The following is a 21,902-nucleotide window of genomic DNA, read 5'->3' as shown; positions in this document are numbered from 1 at the left end:
TGTGATTTGTGGCTAAAGGGCTAGAACATGCAACAGCCATTGCATGATCCTTTAAGTATTTGATTTGATTCTCCATTCGTCAACCAGCTTGTCAGGTAACCAGCCAGTCCAGTCCTGCTGCAATATATCCATTGCTGTGGTTAAATGATTAAAGGCCTGTTCATAATTGCTTCATTTTATTATGACTACAATTCTTTTCCTCTTCACTTCTTTCTTTGGATTATAAGAGGAGAATTTGAACTCTCGACCATCTCGATATGAGACTTGACCTGTCAGTCATGTTTCGACTAAATGTTCACCATTTTCTCCAGCTCCTCATCCCCTCTCTCTGTTTCCTCCACCTGCGTCACTTTGCAGTCTCTAATATCTTCCATCTCAACCATATCATCCTTCTCTTGGCTTGCCATTGGCCTATCTTCTGTTACAGAAGTCTCCCCACGTTGATTTTCAGATTGTCCAACACCTGAAACAGAAATCCTTCCTCCTTGACCAACTGCCGGACTAATTCCTGCTTTTTCTGGTTCAACCTGAAGTTCAGAAGTCTCTCCTTTCTGGTCTTGGATTGAGGTAGAGGACTCCTCATCTTCCATCATAGTGACAACAGAAAACTCTCGCTTGCTGTCAGGGCTGGCTTTAATGATGGTCACATTACTTACTCTGCTCCCTATAGGTGAAGAGGGGGACAGTGGACTAGAAGCGGACAGAGACAAATTGCTCAGTCTGTCTTTAGAAAACTGATCAGTGGAGGAGGAAAGGGCAGAAACTTTAGAATCTGCCTCAATTGGTGAGAGTTTAGTTGTTTTGAGGATCCCAGCCCTCTTTAGTTCTGTCGTTCCTTCTGTCTTTGGGAGTCTGGCTCCCTCAAGCTGTTCTTCCCTTAGAGATAATGGGCTTGAAACCAAATCCCCTTTGGTTATAGATGTTACAGACGTCACACTATCTGACTTCAAAGTCAGACGAGGTGAACTTCCAAAGGACGAGTATTGGCCAGCTGGAGAAAAAGAGGGGGTTTGTGGTGATACTGGCATGGTGTCAAGTTTGGGACTAGCAGTAATAGCAGGTGAGGGAGTTCGGGCTTGTAATGGAGTGGCGCTTTCTCCAAAAGATGAAGATGGAATAGGGGATTGGCTAGACATCGCACTGCCTGATGGGATTTGGGGGATTGGACTGGTTTTTGTAGCCTCTGATGGGTTATTTCTAGAACTTAGTTTGGGGCTTGGTCTGACCACCAGGGGTGAGGTAGGAGTTTTTAACGAAGAGACTGAAGATGGTGGAGATGAACCTAAGCTTATCAAAGCTCGGCTAGCACCAAAACCTGGTTCCAGATCTGGGCTGGATCTGGGGTCAGGGGGTGTTTGGGTAACTGGAAAACCTGTGATAGAATCAAGTTCAGGTTGATCAGTAGGAATGACAGAAGTAAAACCTGGACTGGATCCACGAATCGGGGAAATGGGTGTAGAGGTCTGTAGCGGCCCAGGATCATGTGCCTCTTTATTTTTTAACATCATATCCTTGACATCTCCTCCTTTCTCTGTTGTCTTTAAAGTCTGAGAAGGAATGGGAAGAGAGGTGGGGGCAGAGGCTGCTGTGCTGCCGGTGGAAGGTTCAATCAAAAGGTTCGCACAAGGTTCAGGACTGAGCCCATGTTTAGAGCCACTGTCGGGTGCAGGACTTGAGTCATGAGCCTGAATCTTACTTTGGGAAGAGAGAGAATTAATAGAACCTACAGTTTTAACCTCACGTTGAGGTGAAGCAGGCGTTTGATTCTTTGTTGGCGCAGTTTCGGGTTTGATGGCAGGTTTAGTACCACGTCCAGGGACGACTTCAATGTTCTCTGTCTGTGACAGTTCCTCAAGCACTACAGGTTGCTGCTGAATAGCAAATCTAACACCAGTCTCCCTACCTGTGCCCTCCCCTCCTTTAATGCCAACAGGGTCACTGCCCCGCCTCAGCCCAAATATGGTTACACTCTTCCTGCGTTTCCCCACATTTGTAGCAATCCCATTGGAGCTCTCTGACGGTGGTCGGACATCCTTGAACATGCTTCTCAGATTGTACCCGCCCTCCTTCCGGTCCTCGCTGTCCTGGGATAGGTCCAGCCGGTCCCCTGAACTGACCAATGGATTAGGACCTCCATGAACCTTCTTATCATGATGCGTCACCCGGAACCTGAATAGATAATGATACATTTAGGATGAATCATTTCTTCTCCTAGATCCCAGCATGCACTCTGTACTAGTGGTTTAATTGTGTGTTGTTACCGGCCAACAGAGAAGACAGTCTGTTCTCCAGGTCGCTGTTTGGAGCGGGGGGTTCGGCTTTGTCGTCGGCCCTTTTTAGATCGTACCTGCGCACAGAGGTGGCAGGAGTTGTGGTCGGTGCCTGAGTGGACTGTGTGGTGATGAGGAGGAACACCACCTATGGACTCCTTACGCAACCTGGATATCAGTATTATCATTATTATTATGAACATTATTATATTAGTATTTGTAATAATATGGAATGTGTACAGTCTAACGATGGAATCATGCTTCTTCAGGCTGCATGTAAGCAGATGTTCAGATGTCACGTGTGACATGTTTGCATGTGTCTCTTTTCTACATGTACAAATAACATACATGTCCACTGGCAAACAGTATCATGTTTAGCACACCGTAATACAAAAATGTAGAAGATATAAGGAAACAGAAATCTGTTTAATCCCTGTGACAGAGAGTCAGAAAGAGTAAACAACAGAGTAAACAACAGCCACTGCATCTGTGAACAACTCTGAATGAATTTGGATGAATCATCATAAATGACAACACAGGCAACAATCAGAAAGTGCCAGGAAAAGGAATTTCTTTTCCACCTCTTGGCTAGAAGATCATTTCTGGCAGTGCTATACTGAAAGGTACCCTCAACTCTGGATGATATTGATGATGAGGATGTTGGAACAGCCATTCAGCTTGCTTGACATATTGTTGAGATTGGGTGGTGTGTGTGGCAGTTGAGAGTTCAAAAGCTTTAACATGTATCTCTGCAGAAGCATAACTCCAAGTTAAGAGTCTAACCCTGAATGTGTCATAAAGAACTTGTCAAATCGATACATACGGAATTTTGCCAATGTGAAATGATGTAAATCATTGGGTTTAGTTGGTCAGACAATTTAAAGTGACAATGGGGAGGAAAAATCACATAATCAGTCTCAAAAATTCAAATTGTTCACTCTTGGCATTGAAGCCATGAACATGTAAAGTCATGTAAAAATGAATGCTGGTTTCAAAATAGCTGATTATATTGCATACAGTAGTCAGATTCAGGAAATAGTTTGGTTATGTAATGAGTGCTCTGTGACGTTCAAGCTACAAGAGAGGTAAAAATCCAACATTCATTTTAATGGATTCCACAATTTGTGGATGTCATGATTAAAATGAATATGTTGTTTTCTTGTGACATTAACGTGCAGTCAGCAGACGGTAAAAGTCATACACTAATACAGACTGTGTTGGATGAGCATACCTTGGGTCATGGCGCACACAGACATTTTGGTTTCCGAACATCTCATTGAAGGCCTCCATGTTAGCTAGAGGTGACAGCAACAAGTACATGTTTCAGAGCATAAGTAACCAAGTACTGTCAGATCGATTTGCTGATGCATACTGATCTAATCTAATAAGAATTGAATTTGATGTTTGTATTTTCGGGCATTAAAATGGTCAATGGTCTAGAAATCACATCAGCAGCTCTCATCCATGTCATGTATCCTGACAATTTAGCAGAGAATGGCACAACAGAACACAGTGAAGTGAAGGAAAGGAGGAAACTAAACAAAAAGATAATGAAAGCTGATAAACTTTACAAAATGAAACAGAATTCAATTCAAAATACTGTTCATTAATTCTTAAAAGTTTCACCTTCATTTTCAATAATGCATTTGAGAATCTGCTCCACTGTATCCTGATTCCCCTCATCTTCATCTGAAACACAGCAGAACAACAAACAGATCAAATCCACCCAATTTTAATGTTGTAGTCTTTCTGTTCAAACACCAAACCCCAACTGTCTGCCAACAAATACAAATTTAGGGGTTACCAGAGTTCACGGAATTTAAAAAGAGAGGTTCGGAGATACTAAAACAGAGGACGAGAAGAGAGAAATTGCTCATGATGCATATCCTGAAGTCCATCTCATGTTGTCTTAAGTCATCTAAGCATGAGTCTGTCTGTGTTTACAAGCGTGTGAATGCCAATATGTGTGCACAGAAAGTTTGCTGTATCAAAGTGAGTGTATGTTGTAATAATGCTGTGTGTGAGAGCATTCGTCACACCAACTTCAAAGAAGATCACATAGGTTTGTGAGTGTTTGTGTATTTCTCTCTGAGTGTTGTGGTGAGACAAGTGCAGCAGGGAGAGAGACAGAGATGGAAAGAAATATGCATTTTTTTCTTTTAACTTACATCCAAGCCATCTTCTTTCTGCTCCTGCTCAACAGCACCATTACCACGATCATCTCAATCCACCGTTCTTGTGATATGACTTTTAAAATTAACTAAACATTCAACCAGTACACAAATAAGACAGTTTCCATCCACAGCATTAGGCAATGTCACATTATCCATTCTGTCTTTTATTTTATTAACAATGGATTAAATGACTGTGCAATGTGAAAGGTGTCATCTTTCATGATGAGCCCACAGAGAATTATCACCAACTCTACACTTCCTCTCACATCTAGGGACTTTTTTAGCCTCTTTTAGCTCATTGTTTTACTTTTTTGGTCGTAAATTTGGCTCCTATGATTCCCATGTTCCCAGCAGCCAGCTGTTTTCAACTTCCTGCCCAGCAGGATTTTGAACCAGGTGTTATTCTGATGGAGACCACAGTGCAGCTAAGGGAATATTGGACTTGCTTCACCTGGTGGACAGAAACATGACTCCAAATGTATGCTAATGCTGCTGTGTGTCTGCTCGATGTGTAACTTGGCAGCAGTTTGCTAACATGTCAAAATATGATAACATATCAATATTGTGTTTACAGCCCGTTCCACTGGCCGCAAGAGGCCAGAAATCAATGCAGCTTTAATTTCTTCCTGTAATTGGCCATTTTCCTCACACTGAGCTAATGTAAAGGGTACCAAAAATGTATAAAGGTTATATATAAAATGCAGAACAGACTATTAAAAGTATTGTTCATTATTTGTCTTTAAATATTTTGTCTTTAAATATTTAGTGAATGTCATTTCCATTGTGCTTTGTGCTCCACTTGTTGTTACTCCATCATTACGATACTCAAAAAGGTCACTAGATGGCACATAGAGTTGGGAGGAACCTAAAACACCCTTCGGAGCAAGTTCTGCCAGAACAAGTAAAGCCTACGTTTTCTGTTTAGTAGTTTCAGTAGTTTTTTACTACAGGTTGGTTAACATTCTGAATGAGAAGCATATACCTCAATGTTTTGTGGATCCCTGGTAATAACATTATGAATAAACTTAATAGTCAGGTCATTTTACAGTAACATTGTGAAAAAGATGTTTAAGATGGCAGCACGGTGGCACAGCAGGTAGTGCTCGTGCCTCACAGCAAGAAGGTTGCTGGTTCGATTCCCGGGTCAGGCCTTTCTGTGTGAAGTTTGCATGTTGCAAGTTTGCGATCGACTGGCAACCAGTCCAGGGTGTACCCCGCCTCTCGCCCGTTGACGGCTCGGATAGGCTCCAGCACCCCCCGCAACCCCGAAAGGGATACGCGGTATGGATGGATGTTTAAGATAATATAAGATAAGATAAGGTATATCTTTATTAGTCCCACAGTGGAGCTACACAATACGCTAATTTGCAGTATTTTCTCTCATTTAAAATACAGAAAAAAATAAATGTCTCTCTACAGATACAGTGAATGACACTTTAAATTGAAATGGGGACTTGATTTTGCAATGTGGCTTTGCACTCCCATAAAGTTGGAGCTGTCTTTTTTGGGACCGTCCTGCATCCCTTTCTGGTAACTGCCATTCCTTTCAAACTCTAGTTTGACATTAGGTTTGGGCAGTATGACGGTATATATGTGCAATGGTAGAAATCTCAACACCAGTAGAGATTGGCTATATTGTTTCCACTGTGGGAGCTGTCCCTGAAGCTTTATCCCCACACAGCCAGTGAGCAGGCCTGTTGATGACATTGCACGGAGTGTAGCTTTGTAGCTGCTTCTTACCTTGTTCTGCTTGCCTGTATATTGTTCTCCACCTCTTCATTGATATTACATGCAAATAAAAATCAAATTTTGGCCATATCGCCCACCTCTATTTCACATGCAGGCTTTCTGCTATGAATTTGTAATCTATCCTCCAGCACAAGATAAGCCTGATGACATCCCCAGGATTATATTTGACACTATTAAGCTCCTCCAGAGCCCCAAAGACATTATGCAATTGTTTTCACAAGCTGAACAGTACTGCCCAAGACAAGTAAACTGGTCTTTTCTCAACTCACCATCTGCATTTCCTTGAAGCTTTTCTTCCTCCTCCTCCTCCTCATCGTCCATGTCTCCGGTGCGGCAGCGGTAGCCCTTCTTCTTCAGCAGGTGGCAGATGAGGAAGCCGAAGAGTCCGGTGAGGAAGAAGAGGAAGACCACCACAAAGATCATGTAGGGCGGGGGATGTTCCCCCAACCCCGAGGCTTCTAATTCAGTCATAACGCAGGTTCAAGCTGAGTCCTAAAGAGAGAGATTAGTTTGAATAATTTAGCATTTTGAGTTACAACTCCGGGCTGCACGGTGGCACAGCAGGTAGTGCGCGTGCCTCACAGCAAGAAGGTTGCCGGTTCGATCCCCGGGTCAGACGGGGCCTTTCTGTGTGAAGTTTGCATGTTCTTCCCGTGCATGCGTGGGTTCTCTCCGGGTACTCCGGCTTCCTCCCACAGACCAAAAACATGCTCATTAGGTTCATTGATGACTCTAAATTGTCCGTAGGTGTGAGTGTGAGTGTGAATGTTTGTTTGTCCTTGCATGTGGCCCTGCAATCGGCTGGCGGTTCAGGGTGTACCCCGCCTCTTGCCCATTGTAGCTGGGATAGGCTCCAGCCCCCCGCAACCCCGAAAGGGATAGGTGGTATAGATAATGGATGGATGGAGTTACAACTCCTTCATTGTGAACACTCCGCTGATATGACACTATATTGACTCTATTGTTGAATTACTGCTTGGCCCTCACTCCTTTAAAGGCTACTAGGATAAAGTTAGAATTCAGTTTAGGTGAATAAAACATTGAGGATTGAGGCACATTGTTCAGTGGATGTATAAACTGTGACATTAGATTGTTAAAAAAAAAAAAACATTTGTATAACTGTTTTGTAACTGCATCATCCATTTCTGTTTATGCTGTTTTGTTTGGCTCGAATCAAAAAAAATATGAGAATGTTATACAGCACCAAGTATTACAGACACGTTCTAATTACTAAGATACAGAAAATGGAAGATTTCTAAACCAATTAAAGCTGCATCGATGTGAGTAGTAATTAATGACACTGTTGTCTTTTTGGGAAATACAGCTGTGAGGGTTTCAGTGTTCTGAGTTTTATAAGAATGAGAAGGAAGGATTACAGCCATCTTACTTGTAGTTGCTTAAATATACTGTAACATCTCTCAATCTAAACCTCAGTCAAGAGGAAGTAATATAAGTTAGAAAAACATACAGGCTTTCTGGTTGGTTCAATCATCTTCGAGCCTTTTTGATGCGTCAGCGGTCAGTCTGTGGGAAACAGAGAGAGGGAGGAAGAGATCCCAGTCAGATTATGTAACACAAATATGTAATCTGCAACATTGCTTTTGTGCTTTGACAGCACAAGGCAGCATTTTGGAGCTGTCATCATAAGAGAAGCACAGACAGAGATAGGCCTACCATTAATGATGACCATTTAAGTGTCCCACTGTTTCATAATCTCAATTGATTTCAACAGAATTATGGATTAGTGACATCACTTGCAGGTGTTCAATAAATCCATGCAATTTTTTTAAAATCAAGTTCAGCTTTTGGCGAACTTTGACCTGCAAATTTGCTCAGTTGACAATAGAAAGTCGTCTCGACAGAGCTGAACTGTGAGGGAATGGACAGCTGAGAAGTCCAAAGTGGAGGAAACTATTGTAGCTTATTACATAGATTTAAATTTACTGATTGAATATTATCTGTAATAAATTGCAATAGACGAATACATTTTTAGTGTTCCATTCGCTGCAATACCTGCAATACTACCACACCCCCATCGCCACCCTGATACACAACTTTAACATGTCTCTAAAATAAAGTTTTGGAGACTTGAGCCAATAAGCTAAATTACCCAGTGAGCTACATTAGCATAATACTGAATGACTCTGAAGGATGTTAATTGACTTAATTAGGGTGAAAGGCAGCGTTAGCTTTGTAATGAAAGTAAAATTCATGTAGAATCTTCACATGGTAACATTTGGTACCTCAAGTTAACATTTCAGAATTCAGCCATGCCTATTTATTTTTCTTTTTTCATTGGGTTGTTTTTAAATATTCTGATGTACTTCTACACTTTATGCACTTGGAATAGCATATTTTTACTATGGTAATAAATATAACTTTTATGAGGTAACAGTTTTGTACATAACAAGCCACTTTAGCTTAATAGGGTAAAATAGCCTAGAATAAATGCAAAAGATTAGTTGGAACATTGATCATCCCAAAGCTCTGCTAACTAGCTTTCTGTGTTCAAAAGATGGAAAGACTAGATTCCTGACTCCAGACCAACAGAATCCCTGAAACCCCAAGATTCACTGTGTGTCAGTGCTTTGTGGGAGTTTGTTTGGGAATATACACCGCTGAAGGACATTACCTACTAAAGTGATAAGGGCCTTAGGACAGAGCCTTGGTTATTACCTAACTTCATGGCTCTGTGTCAAAATGTCATTTTAAGACCATCCTTGTGGTGCATATTCCTAAATAAATATGTTGCATTATATTACAACAAACTGATTTGACACACAGTAAATCCATGTACAGGTATCGCTCCAGCCCAACTACTGGCTCAGCAAAATACTGTACAACAAAGCTGGTTAAATAGTCTGTTGTAGCCATTATGGGCACTTGCAGGTGACAGGGTGCATATTGTGTAACTGCAAAACTTCATTGCAATTGTTGTAACAGAGAGCTGTAGGGGTTCATTCAACCATACCGTACATAATAGATGGTCCACCATATTCTGGTTAAAGGATTTTTCTACAAAGAAGGTAGAGGTAAGGATTTGTAAAGTATAGATTCATAAACTCTTAACAAGCAAAGCACTAATGCAGCTAACTACTTATTTACAGTATACAGAGGTAATAACTTCTCAGGAGGACATGAAGACATGTTACTGATGTTAATGTTACTTCACCTTACGGTTGAACATGATCAATGGATTGCTATTTCTAGACTGACTCATTAATTTTAATTTGACCTTTATTTATTTATACAACTGGTATGCCACGGCCACGGCTTTCACTGGCAGGGAAAGCATGACCGTGGATCAATCATGCTTTGGGCTTGTGTTGCAGCCAGTAGAACAGGAAACTTTCACTGGTAGAGGGACAGCATGATTCAATTAAATACCCGAAAGCAAACACCACACTGTCTGTATGGAAAGAGGATGGCCTCTAGCACAGGATAATGATCTGTAGATAGAGCTCAGGATGCATGAAAATCCTCCAAACAAGAATAGAAAGACTCCTGCTTTCTGTGTTCCTGTTTTGTTATTTTGAAACACTGGGGGAAAAAAATCTTACTGAAAATAATATATGTGTTTACTCACATAGTTACAAACAGAAATTTTGACCAGGGTTGCCCAAAGTTTTTCATGCTACTGTAAATACGGATACACCTGTGTAGCCCATCAAGCCATAATCATACTGGGATGTATTTACTTTAGAAACTGGTTTTAACTTTGCCCAAGCTATAATCTTTCCAAAAAATGCACGAGCCTTGCAAAGTACAGGATCCTTGTAATATCTTTCTTTATGCCTGATAGCTGACAAATAGATCATTCTTACCATTTTCCTGCATGTCAACAGTGGACACATCCGAACATGTCAGCATGGTCAATTTTAAGTGTGCCAGCAGGAACACGGAAAACAGTTGCTGACATTTGGTTGATAAACCATCTAAAAATATGTGCGTAGGATAAGACGCTAAAACGAGTGAACAGTGTGTGCCCCTCCTAAACACTATGGGTCCCCCTTAGCCCCACCTTTCTGTCTATCTACAGAGGACGGAGGCTCAGAGACAGAGTGTGAGCAGGAAAAGACAACAAGACAAAATGAGGACACTCATCTTCACTGGTTTAACAATGAAAAAGCACACATTAACATGCCTAAAAACATGGCACTATCTTACTGCTGTAATACATTTTCTCCATTACTTGAAGGTATTTTACATACTAGATGATACAGATGTGTATATGTACATAATTATGTGTATATGTGACATAACATGTCCTGAATGTGCAGAAATATGTAAATATACACATGTATGCACACATGCAGTGTAAACTATGAGTTCACTTACATCACTTATCAGTGTTGGCCTCCCGCTGGCTTATCAGCGTTCATTAGAGACACCCTCACACACACACACACACACACACTTATCAGCACTTGTTTCCTCTGAAACGTTTTTAGGGTGGTTAAGCGTTGATAGTACATATCATCACCACTCACTACTGAAAATTTTAAAACATCTCAATTTTATTTCATTATCTTTCTGCGTTCAAATATTTGTTGATGATATTTCATAAATTGAATAATGATAATGACGATATGAGTAAAATGACTGATTAAATGGTCAGCTCCGTCTATGCACTGAATGTACAGAATGTCTGTATTATGCATAGGTCGTGTAGCATGGTACAAAACTTGAGCTGATCCACTCACACAGTTGTACAGTACAGTTATATAATTGTCAAGGAGGGAGAGACATGCAGAATACAAACAACCCAAAGCTTTTTCAGTTTCCCACCTATTTATACAAACCTTAGTACAAAAGCTCAATTTTTCAGCAAAATTACTCTTCCAACTTGCAACACCAAGGGTGCAGATTTATTTTTGTGGGGGGCATAAGCCAAAAAAAGATAATGTTTGTTTGCATTATCACTAAAAAGAACTCTATCTCATGCTGTCTGTCTTTGTCTGATGTTCAATTCTTAACTCTTCAGTATCCAAATTTCAAAAATGTCGATGAAATGTATAGAAGAGGGGGTGGAAAAATTCCCACCAAAATCATTCAGTGAATCTAATTTTGTCAGCCCTGTGCAGTGTCTGCAGTTTCTCAGGCTGCTTTCGGCCCCAACAACTCCCACCAATCAGAGGGTCAGTGCAGCCTGCATGTGTCCCCAGAGGCACAACCCAAGACAAAAAGAGAGCACTGACTGCTGGTAGAGTTTATGCTGTGAGTGCACAGTAAAGGCAACAGAGGTGAGTGACTGAAATATCTCAACCAAATTTGATACACACATTCATGGTTCCCCTGAGGGTGAATCCTAAAGGCAGTGGTGATCTCCTGCTTTTCATCTAGCACTACCTGCAGTTTGCCATTCTTGGCCTTTTGTGAAATATCCTCACAAACAGTCAGATGGATTGACATGAAATCTAATGCAGATATCCATGGTCCCCAGAGGGCGAACCCTCATGACTCTGCTCAACCCCTGTTTGTTTAGTGCCTCCATGAGTTTGACATGTGGTTTTAAGTGAAATGTCTCAGTCATTATTGGATTGGTTGACATGACATTCGGTCGCCATTTTCATGGCCCCTTCCAGCCTTTCCTCTCGCGCCATACTCAGGTCAAATTTTCAAGTTCTCCAGTACTTTGGAGACCTGCAAAAGCAATGACATTCCCACCAGCCTGAGCTGTAAGCATGCTAACCAAATCTGCTAAACATCAGCATACTGACATTCTCAGTGTGAACAGCATACCTTGTTAAGCATTTAACTCAAAGTACAGAGTCGAATCCACTAGCATGGCTATAGACTCTTAGTCTCATTATCAACTCAGAGCTCCTCACATCTGGAGTATGAAAACACTATCTAAAAACATTTTAGTAAACTGAAACTGTAAGTGCTGGCAAGAACAAACTAAGGATCCACTGTGGAAAATACACCCTTGAACAACACTGTCATCTGCTCCAGTTAAAATGCATTATTATTATTAATCAATTAATCAAAACGTATCTTTGAATAACTCTTATGTTAACACTCCTAACCAAGGCACTAAGCTTAGAGCAGGAATGGGTCCCCAGGCACCGCAAAGTGAATGGCTCTTATCAGATACAGAGGAATCAGCATTTCTGCAGCAGTACTTTTTAAATGAATCCATAGGGGACCATTAAGGCTATAACCATAAACAGTGATATATATCCGACATATGATCACCATTACCTGCAGTGTACGTGGCCAGATAATTTAATGGCTGTGATTGCTAAGTTGCAATGAAATTCATAGAGCTATAAAGTAATCCCATGACAAAAAACACAACAAATTGCTTTCTTAAAGCTGCTACAATCAACATTTTTTATATGAACAATGGATCAGATGACTATGTGTAATGTGAAAGATGCATGCAGTGACGAACCAGCAGGGCATCATCATCAGACTGTGCATTTGGTCTTGGTTCACTTTCATGACTTTCATCAAGCTCGTTTCCAGCAGCAGCAGGCAGCTGTTTGCAGTGAAAAAGCTGTAATAAATCCACTGTGCGCTTCCTGCTCAGCAAACAGGCAGAGAGACTCACTGGTAAACACAGAGGAACATCCATCCATCCATCCATCCATCCATCCATCCATCCATCCATCCATCCATCCATCCATCCATTTTCTATACCGCCTATCCCTTTCGGGGTTGCGGGGGGGCTGGAGCCTATCCCAGCTGTCAACGGGCGAGAGGCGGCGTACACCCTGGATTGGTCACCAGTCGATCGCAGGGCAACACACAAGACAAACAACCATTCACACTCACACTCACACCTAGGGGCAATTTTAGAGCAGCCAATTAACCTAATGAGCATGTTTTTGGTCTGTGGGAGGAAGCCGGATTGCCCGGAGAGAACCCACGCATGCACGGGAAGAACATGCAAACTTCGCACAGAAAGGCCCCGCCCGGGGATCGAACCGGCAACTGTGAGGCACGCGCACTACCTGCTGCGCCACCAAACATTTAGCTGTTAAAGAGACATTTTCTCAGACGTTGGTGGAAACCAAACTCTGAGCTAAAAGCAGAGTGAATATTGGACTTAGATTCAACACGTGGACACAAACACGACACCATATCAATGCAAACGCTGCTGTGTATCTGCTGACTGAGCTTCTGCTTTTTACTAATGTGCCATATGTCAATGTTTTTATTCGGCCATCAAAAATAATATTGGTCAAAAATAAATGAAAGCAACACAGACACTGCTGTTCAGGCCGGTGGTTGCAGATGGAATAAAAGATATTTTGTCGATGTTTTTCCGGGCCAGTGGGACTTTGTAGAGGTGACCTGATTGCAGCAACTGGCCTGATTAGTTATGAAGGAGAATTTTGCTTTGTGTTCGGTGGTGAGAGTGTACCAGGATGAAGGTGAGCATAGAGTCAGTTGATTTCCTAAATGTAATGAGAGCTAAAACATCCTCACTGACATTAAAAGTCCTGAGCTTCCTCAGCAGATGGAGGTGCTACCAGGCTTTCCTATACAGAGTCGGTGTGGTGGCGAAAGGACAAGGAGGCATCTATCTCCACCCCAAGGTAAATGCTTGTACTTGTTCTACCAGCTGGCCTTCAGTACTGAGGACTTGGAGGAGAGGTGGTTGATTTATCTCTGCTCCCACAGCACAGCTCCTTGGTCTTGGTGATGTTGTCACTTGGAGATATATTTCTTTATATGCAGTTATTATTGTCTTCATTGCTAATAATGTGTGTTTATTTAACCATTTCATACCTGATTACACAGCAGGTAAAAATCCAACTTCCTGTGCAAACACACAAGCTGTTTCTGGAAAATCCTTTATTCTCTCCCAAACCTTATTTTTACTGTCAGTTCTATCTCTGTCCCGCCCCTCTTACTCCCCTCTCATGTAAGGTTTGTTTTTCAGACTGAGCACCCCTGGGAGTCGAGAGGATGAATGAGAGTGATGCAAAATCGTTTATCTCTTTTATTTGTCTCGTTCATCATATGGCTGAGTTGATTTTTTTTTCTCTTATATGGGAAAATGTTTTCTTATTTTTGTTAATATAAATGTAAGATAGGTATGGTAGTTGACAATAATTAATTAGTGCAGTGGAAAGTTCCCAAGCTTGGAGATAAATTACCCTCTAGTCCGATTTAAGTCCCAGCTCACAAGTTTTCCACAGACAGTTTGCATCTTCTTATCTAACCATGACCAAAACCTTCACCTCATCTTAACTATATTGTTCTAACCTCGCTCGTCAAGCTTCACTGCCGCCTTCTTGTTCACATGATGTACATGCAGTCATGCCTCAGGTTGCCATTTTCACATGGTTTTCTTAATTTAATGTACACATTATCAACAACATTTCAAATTTATGGCCATGTTTTTTAAAACTGCACTAAATATTCTGTACAGATATGTTATGCATGAGCTGTCATGGTCAACCACCATTTCCTGTTTTCTTTAAGAGAGTAAGGGGTCACTCACACACACACACACACACACACACACACACACACACACACACACACACACACACACACACGCAAACAGCCATATGAATGAGCTGCTCTCAGTTTAACAGCAGCTCACAAATACATACACAGCATAGTATCCTTTTACATTGTACAGTTTCCTGACTTATTCAAACTCCTATTTACTGATAGCAAGAGTGCAGAACACCAGAGATTTTGGACTAGTAGTATTGAGTTTTACTTTAAGCATTGAGAACATTTACTTTCAAAGATAACACTTAAAAACTACTGGTAATCTAAATGTACATTAGCCAGCAGCATTTCAAACAATTGAGTGAGTCATGGCAGACACCGTTTTCATCTAACTGAAGGAGGATCCACACTAAACCTAAACCATCCGTGATGCAAAAGCAACACGTCAGAGGAACAAAAGCAGCTGCAGTCCTCTGTCAGTGTCACACTGACTGTTCAGCTCAGTGTGCTCAAAGGAGTTACATACTGGAGTCAGAAGAAAGCACATGTAGCAATTAAGTTGCTTAAAGGTCTGTGTAGACAGCTGTACTCATCAAAACTGAAGCACATCTGCACAGACAGGGTGTTATGGTCCATAGCAGGCACTAGGGAGGGCACTTTTCCCTACACTCTACAATACAGTTGGACAACTTCTGCTGCAACACAATGCGTCATCCTGCAGGCATGGCACTGCTTTGGCCAATCAAATGCAAGCACACATTCCTGGTCAAGTACCGAAGGTCCTGATGAAATGGTATTTTGAGAGCCTCTAGCTTCCATATTGTGATGCATTTCCGACGGGACTTCATGTTTGGAGGAATTTGATTTGAACATTGAAAAGTGGGCACGTCATAGGTTGTTTGCAGTTGTTTTGCATTTTGTTGTGGCGCTAACTGCAGATGGAGGGCCAGCAGTGATTTTCTGCATACAAAGCAATATAGCACACACTCAAAATGCCGATGTTTTGTGTCGTTTACGGTTGCTCAGATCGATCAAATCAAGAAACCACAAGGAGCTTTTATTGACTACCAAAAGTTGTTGTTCATAAGGGTGAAAAATGCAGGAAATGGACCGAAAACCACTGGAAAAAAATGTCTTCTTAACTGTCTGAGAGGAGCCGAGTCGGCTAATGGTGGAAATGGTGTAACATTAGCTATTGTTTTAAATCTATGGTGACAGAATAAAGTAATAGCCACAAGCAACACAACTAACAGTTGTTAAATCAGCCTGAACGGTTTCAAGTAAGAAAGGTGAATGGAGATAATGTACCCTGTCTTGTTTCGAGATGATCCACGTCTTTAGGGACGTTTCGCTGGACCTTTAATGTTAACCTAACGTTAACCTAGCCTAGCAAACAACTGCAATATAATATCATCATTCAGCACCGAGGCACTGAGAGTATGCTGCTCGGTTAATCCACTGAAAAATAAAAGCTACTCACCCTAGAACAAAAGACGGTCATCCTGGAGCACTTACTGACGTACTGAGGTCATGGACCCAACTACTAACAAGAAAGTTGTTTGTCTCCACACTTTTGTCTGCTTTCATTTGTTTTCATTGGTAGAACGATGTGTGAAGGACCATGTAGTTTGTTCTATCTACTGCCTCAGTAGCAGGCAAATCTTCTAGTTCAGTTAAAAAATCATTTTTTTACCTAACATATGTTCTGATTTTCTGTGTGTTCCTTTCTCTTATAATTTCATTTAAATTAGCCCAGTAAGAACTTTCCTTAATCTCATCCATTACAGTTTTCACTTCTGGCCCTCTGTCTGAATTTAACAGCCTCTTGCAGCATTGTCACACCAGAAAGATGAGTACTATCGGCCCTTTTGTTAACAGGGCAAAACTAAATCAGTAACTTGTCGAAAGGTCCAAACCAGCATAGAGGAGACATTTATTCTCAATAAAACCTCTGACATTTTTTAATTCCATGTTCCCAAGGTCTTTTACAGCAACTATAATATATGTGGATAGTAACACTTCTTGTTAAACCCACTTGATGGAATATGTCTGATGCTGAGAGGTAGCTGATGTATGCCCACTCACACAGTCTCTCTCTTACACACACTCACTTAAAGAGGCAAAGAGCTGAAAAAAGCAGAGAGATGACTCAGCATCATCATGACCTCCAAAGAATTACCTCCAGTGACGCGCGTGTGTGTGTGCAGTGTTTTGAAGGAGGGATGGAGATGCGTGGTGTGCGTGTGAAGGGGTGGGTATGTTTGGTTGCAGTCATTACGTCAGAGAACTCTGACGTCACAGGCATTTAGAATAGTTTACGTACATGTCGACAGAGAGGAGAGAGGGTAGGGTGGAACGCCATTTACTCTAGTGATGCAGTAAAACCAGCCAGACTGTGTATGGTCAGACTGACAAGTTGATTAAACTTGAGTTTATGATTCGCTACACCATTCCCTTCATTGTGTGTTCAGTTCAAAATGTTGAATGTGTAATATTATACACAAAAACTATTTTCTATCCTTTACATTTGTCCTTTGTGTGCTGGAAAAGGTCACTAAACTATGAATAGTACAATGGCTATTAATAGTTAGGTCGTGCAATTCAGCAATAGTATTGATTGCCTCACACAGGTGAATTGTGAGTCAGCTATCATGTTCTTTCTCTGCTCTGTGGAAACAGAAAAAATATATCAATAAAATGTTGTCTTTGAGTCCAAAAGTGTACATGTATTACACAGACTAAAGCAATTCTTTAACATGAAATGATGCATGAAAACACCAATCTGCAACTTGTTTTGTCATTGTTTGTGGGTTTGTGTTCTTCTTAGTTGTTTTTGGCTAGTGTGACGAAGCAAAGCAATGTTGAATCATATAAAACCATGAGCAGCCACTCTTGTCCCAAACGCTCACATATCTGCCCAGTCAACCCAAACAGATAATCAGAGAATCAAATGAAATTTACTGCTCATCAACCTCACCTTTGCACACGTACTGTCAAAACCAATCATACAGAGACCAGGTTATGCTGAGGCTGGCAATAGTAGCTATAGCATTATTATTACAAACCATAATACAGCTGTAATGTATAGTGAAGTTGCACCACCATGTTTCTACATTAGTCCAGAACAAACAAACCAAAAACTGATTTTAAAGAAGTTTTTCGCGAGTAAGTTGGTTGCAATCTGCAAACTCACCACATTAATTCCTACACACAGGTCCATGAACAAGGGGTGCAACTGCTTGGATTGGGAAGAGACGTGAATATAGAGTCAGTGACTACAAATCTTTAACTCTTTGAATCTTTAAACTTAAGTGAATAGAATGATAAAGACTTGCTAACACTTCCTCACTGTCAGCTGAAATGAGGTTAGAGCAACTGTATAAGTCTCTGGGACAACTGGGTAGTGCATAATAATCAACTGAAAACGAATTATGAAGTGGTAATAAAATAGTAAATTCATTGGTCGATTCTTTGACTAATTATTAGGCTAGATGGACACTAGCTCTATGTTCCCTCAACTTAGGTGACTACTGCATGTCCTCCAATGCTAAATGGTAGTCAAATAATGCCTGGTGGCATGGTCAAATGAAGGGTTTCTGTCTCTGAAAAGTTAGAGGGCTTTTAATTTGAAACTGATACAGGTGTTGTTTGTACTGATGTGAAGCAGTAACTTTAACAAGGCAAACAGGAGTGGATCAAAAGCAGGCTTTGTACTAAAATATGATCAACTCTACTTATCAAACAGAGGGAATTAGAAATAAAGGCCTGCCTCTAATATAACCCTGGTGCAAATAAAGGCCCTGGTCACTACAGTATTTGAGAAATTATGATGCTTGTCTTTATGGATATCAATCAGCACTGTAACATTACATGTCATGTCTAATAAATGCTTTGACTTCAGGATTTGGTGTCTGTGGCATGTTTTTAAATTGACCGAGGCTGTATAAGGGTTTAAATATGCAGGAAGTGCTACATGTGTGAATCCTTGCATTTGCTTATAATCTAGATTTAGACCGATAAATCCACCATGCCAATATAACAGCCGATATTATCTTATCATAGACATATCCCCCTCTGCATTAATGTCTCCAGTACATTGTTAGTCCACTAGAGAGCACTGGCAGTAATTTGTGCCACTCAAAATACATCTTGTTTAATAGCCAAATTTAAGGTACCTTTTGTTAAAGATTTGTTTATGTTATGTGTTTACATAAACACATAACATAAACAAATCTTTACATTGGCTGATTGTTTTTTTTGTTAATTGTAAATATTCTGATATTCTGATGTTCATCATTTGCCTATAAGCTGTTTATTTACTGCTTCTTATTAAATTTCAACTTTCAAAAATATCTGACCTAATGGAAATCAATGCACAACCATCTACAGCATGTGTAGCTAATTCATGCCGACAATATTTGTCACTCTGGAGCAAGAACAGAAGCTAGTTTATAGTTCATTTAAAACACACACAAAAATGACAACACTACTTCGTTATTATTACATGAACATCACCCATCACGATCGTCAGCCTTACTTTCATTCCGTTTCACCATATTTCTAATTTACACTGACACAACACTTATGATAGAAATAAAAAAGAAATCCATATGTTTGTTTAACTCTTGAATTCAAAGGAAGAATAGAAACCTTTCAAGCAAACCCAACTATCCCTTTAAATTTTCCCCTGAATCTTTTGCACCTAAAAGGAGTGAATCACCTCAGACAGTAGGTCATTTGTATTCTTTGCCTTCATGTTTAGCACTGTATCAGCCCCTGTCCTCCGTGTGCTGACTTGAGTTCCTACAATCCAAAATACTTGCAAATAAGTCCAAAACAGTCAGACATTCATGCATCTCAGGTGAACCCAAAACACAACTTTCCATAAAAGTGTTTTCTCTCGGGTTGCCCAGTGTTTTCCTCGCCTTCCACTCGATGTGTAGAATTAGGGTATGCTAGACATAGCATGAGCAAGCCTCCAGACCACCCACACTCAAACAGGAGAAAGCAGGTTTGACAAAATGATGGATAAACAGAAATAAACAGTAATTATTCTCATACATCTTCTGTTTTACTGGTCAAACAACTGTTTATCCGCAAGCAATAACAGGAAAAAATGTACACAATCCATCTCTGAATGGGGTTATGAGCATTGTCTTCCTCAGACTCACACACGGTGCAAATATGAAGATTTTTCTATTAAATATGTACAGATGGATTGTAAGCCCTAACTGTGTATGACAAGTCAGTTATGTGTCAAGTGTATGTGCTGTATGCAGGTTTTGCTCTTTTCTTCCTCCTAAAGGATGTTTTACAGTCGACCACAGTATGTGTTCATGTCTTAATGTGTTCACGGTCATTTTAGATGGGATGCTTGGTGTGGAGGGGCTCCTTCCATGAGTAAAATGTGAGGGGACTTTTCTACATATTAAAGAATGACGATCACCTTTTACACACACACACACACACACACACACACACACACACTACATAGACTTACATTCATTCCCTGGCGACTTACCCTAACCCTAACCGTTACTTGCCTTCCCTTAACCTTAACCTAAACCTAAATCTAACCTTAACTCAAGTCTTCATCCTGAAATGTAAAGCTGTGCGTCATGGGGCACAAAAAAAGCGCACAAACACCCACATCAAATAAACAACTGGTGACAGAAATTGTTCCAGCAACATTTCTGCGCATGAATTCTGCCTTCCAGCATGCACTAGGCTACATCTGAAATAACACCCGTGCTCTGATAAATATTTGACTAACTTCCTGTGGGAAGACTGGGAACTTTGTAGTTTCGACCCTTGGCTACATTCCAGAAAATTCATCCAAACTGTCCACAACCGTCCGCGGTCCAATCACTGAATGAAAAACCACAACCTTATCCAAAGCTCTTTTGTGGGCCTACTCTACTCCACTTTGACGACCCTCACCATCAACAGCTTTTCTAAATTGCTACTGGTCTTTAAGAAGCTTTACGGCGCCGTTGTGCGTCAGGTCAGGCTGTCGTCCTGTTGAACAGTCCGGAGAATCACTCACACCAGACGTCATTCGAAAATGTTCCAACCTTCCTCGGCTGCATCAGTCGGCAGCTACAGAGCTCTTAAAAAAAAAAAACATCTGAACACCTGAATCACGTGGCGCTGCTCTTAAAATTCGGCTCACACAAAATCCGTTAATAACCTTTTCCTAATTTATCTCACCTCACACGCTGAAACTGGCTGAGCGAGGCGCGGCTTGGTGTTTTTTTGTTTGTTTTTTTTGAAGACTTCACATAACATGCGAAACATTTCTAAACTTTAGGACACTGACATTAGTTGATATTGCATGTCAAATGCCGAATTTAGCAGTCGATCCCATATATTTTTTCGAAGTACCTTTCGTTGTGTTTTATTCTGTGAGGGCACATTCCACTGGCAGAAAACCATCAAGTGGGAAAATATTCAATGGAGTTTGGCGTGTCATTTTTCATGCACGGTACAAGACGTCTATACCACACCGCCACGCTGATTCACTGCACCACCTTCCCCACCCAGTCAATAACACCCAAGCCCCACCGTCCATCACCATCTCTGCAGGCACGATCACCCAAAGCAAAGCGGCTCCTTCACTGAGCCAGCACGGAGCTACGGTGAGACCTTATCTGCATCCTGAAGGTTAAACACCTAATGAGTCAGTATGTTAAGACTACTGGTCCCCAGGCATCACAAATCAGAGACATGTAGCTGGGATATTCACCTTCAGTCAGGCAGGGACACGCGGTCCTCTCCAGTGTTCCTGCTGGCGCACTGCTGTCCCATGGCTGCAGCCTCCTCCGTGTCCTCTGGCTGGAGCAGGAGGATGCGACTGTCTGCTGAGGAGGGCAGAATGACAGGAAGCTGGGAGGCATCTGTCTGTCTGCACCATGGGCTGCTCCTGATGCAAGTTTGCATGTAACCTTTGTTTATCCAGAGAAAGTGAAATATGCTGTGCTGATCTGTTCTATTTATAGGTTTTACCCTCCACCTATGCAGCACACACCCTGTTTTACAATGTCTGTATTATTTGAACAAATGATTATCCATGGTTACTACAGTTAAAAAAAAAAAAGATAATTACATTTGCAGTTGATCAGCTAACTGATTAATTGACTAATTGTTCCTGAAAAAAGTAACCAGGTCTCATTGAACCCTTTTGAAACTGATAAAAACTAAGAAAAACTGAACTATCTAAGGGAAAGATATCCTCCTTCCAAAACTATCCTGATAGGTTTGTGTGTTGATATCAAAAATCATTTTTATCTAA

The 21,902-nt window shown here is 41.0% G+C and overlaps 1 protein-coding gene across 2 annotated transcripts; it reads right to left on the bottom strand.

The window, feature by feature from the left end:
* LOC139330835 (uncharacterized) lies at positions 1-21,538 on the bottom strand. Of its 2 annotated transcripts, XM_070961954.1 has the most exons (7): positions 21,357-21,538; positions 7,662-7,717; positions 6,463-6,685; positions 3,897-3,959; positions 3,502-3,565; positions 2,262-2,438; positions 1-2,169 (listed from the first exon to the last, which is right to left on the bottom strand). In XM_070961954.1, exons 3-7 carry the CDS (start codon positions 6,662-6,664, stop codon positions 288-290), a joined length of 2,388 nt encoding a protein of 795 aa, XP_070818055.1. In that variant the 5' UTR covers positions 6,665-6,685; positions 7,662-7,717; positions 21,357-21,538; the 3' UTR covers positions 1-287. The 2 variants fall into 2 exon arrangements, with proteins under 2 accessions (XP_070818055.1, XP_070818056.1); XM_070961955.1 differs by lacking the exons at positions 7,662-7,717; positions 21,357-21,538 and adding an exon at positions 7,581-7,611.
* Positions 21,539-21,902: the final 364 nt, after the last annotated feature.

The sequence above is a fragment of the Chaetodon trifascialis genome, chromosome 5, assembly GCF_039877785.1.
Source record: "Chaetodon trifascialis isolate fChaTrf1 chromosome 5, fChaTrf1.hap1, whole genome shotgun sequence".
In the NCBI taxonomy this organism is placed as follows: Eukaryota; Metazoa; Chordata; class Actinopteri; order Chaetodontiformes; family Chaetodontidae; genus Chaetodon; species Chaetodon trifascialis.
Note: the sequence above shows the minus strand (reverse complement) of the source record. Positions and strands in the feature narration are given on the sequence as shown.

What these genes read in the sequence shown, in the direction of transcription:
- LOC139330835 (XM_070961954.1), bottom strand. Translation starts at nt 6,664, where the DNA reads ATGACTGAATTAGAAGCCTCGGGGTTGGGGGAACATCCCCCGCCCTAC. An exon ending in TGTGTGCGCCATGACCCAAG is followed by an intron (nt 2,439 to 3,501) that starts GTATGCTCATCC and finishes ACTGATATCCAG; the next exon opens with GTTGCGTAAGGAGTCCATAG. An exon ending in ACTGTCTTCTCTGTTGGCCG is followed by an intron (nt 2,170 to 2,261) that starts GTAACAACACAC and finishes TTATCTATTCAG; the next exon opens with GTTCCGGGTGACGCATCATG.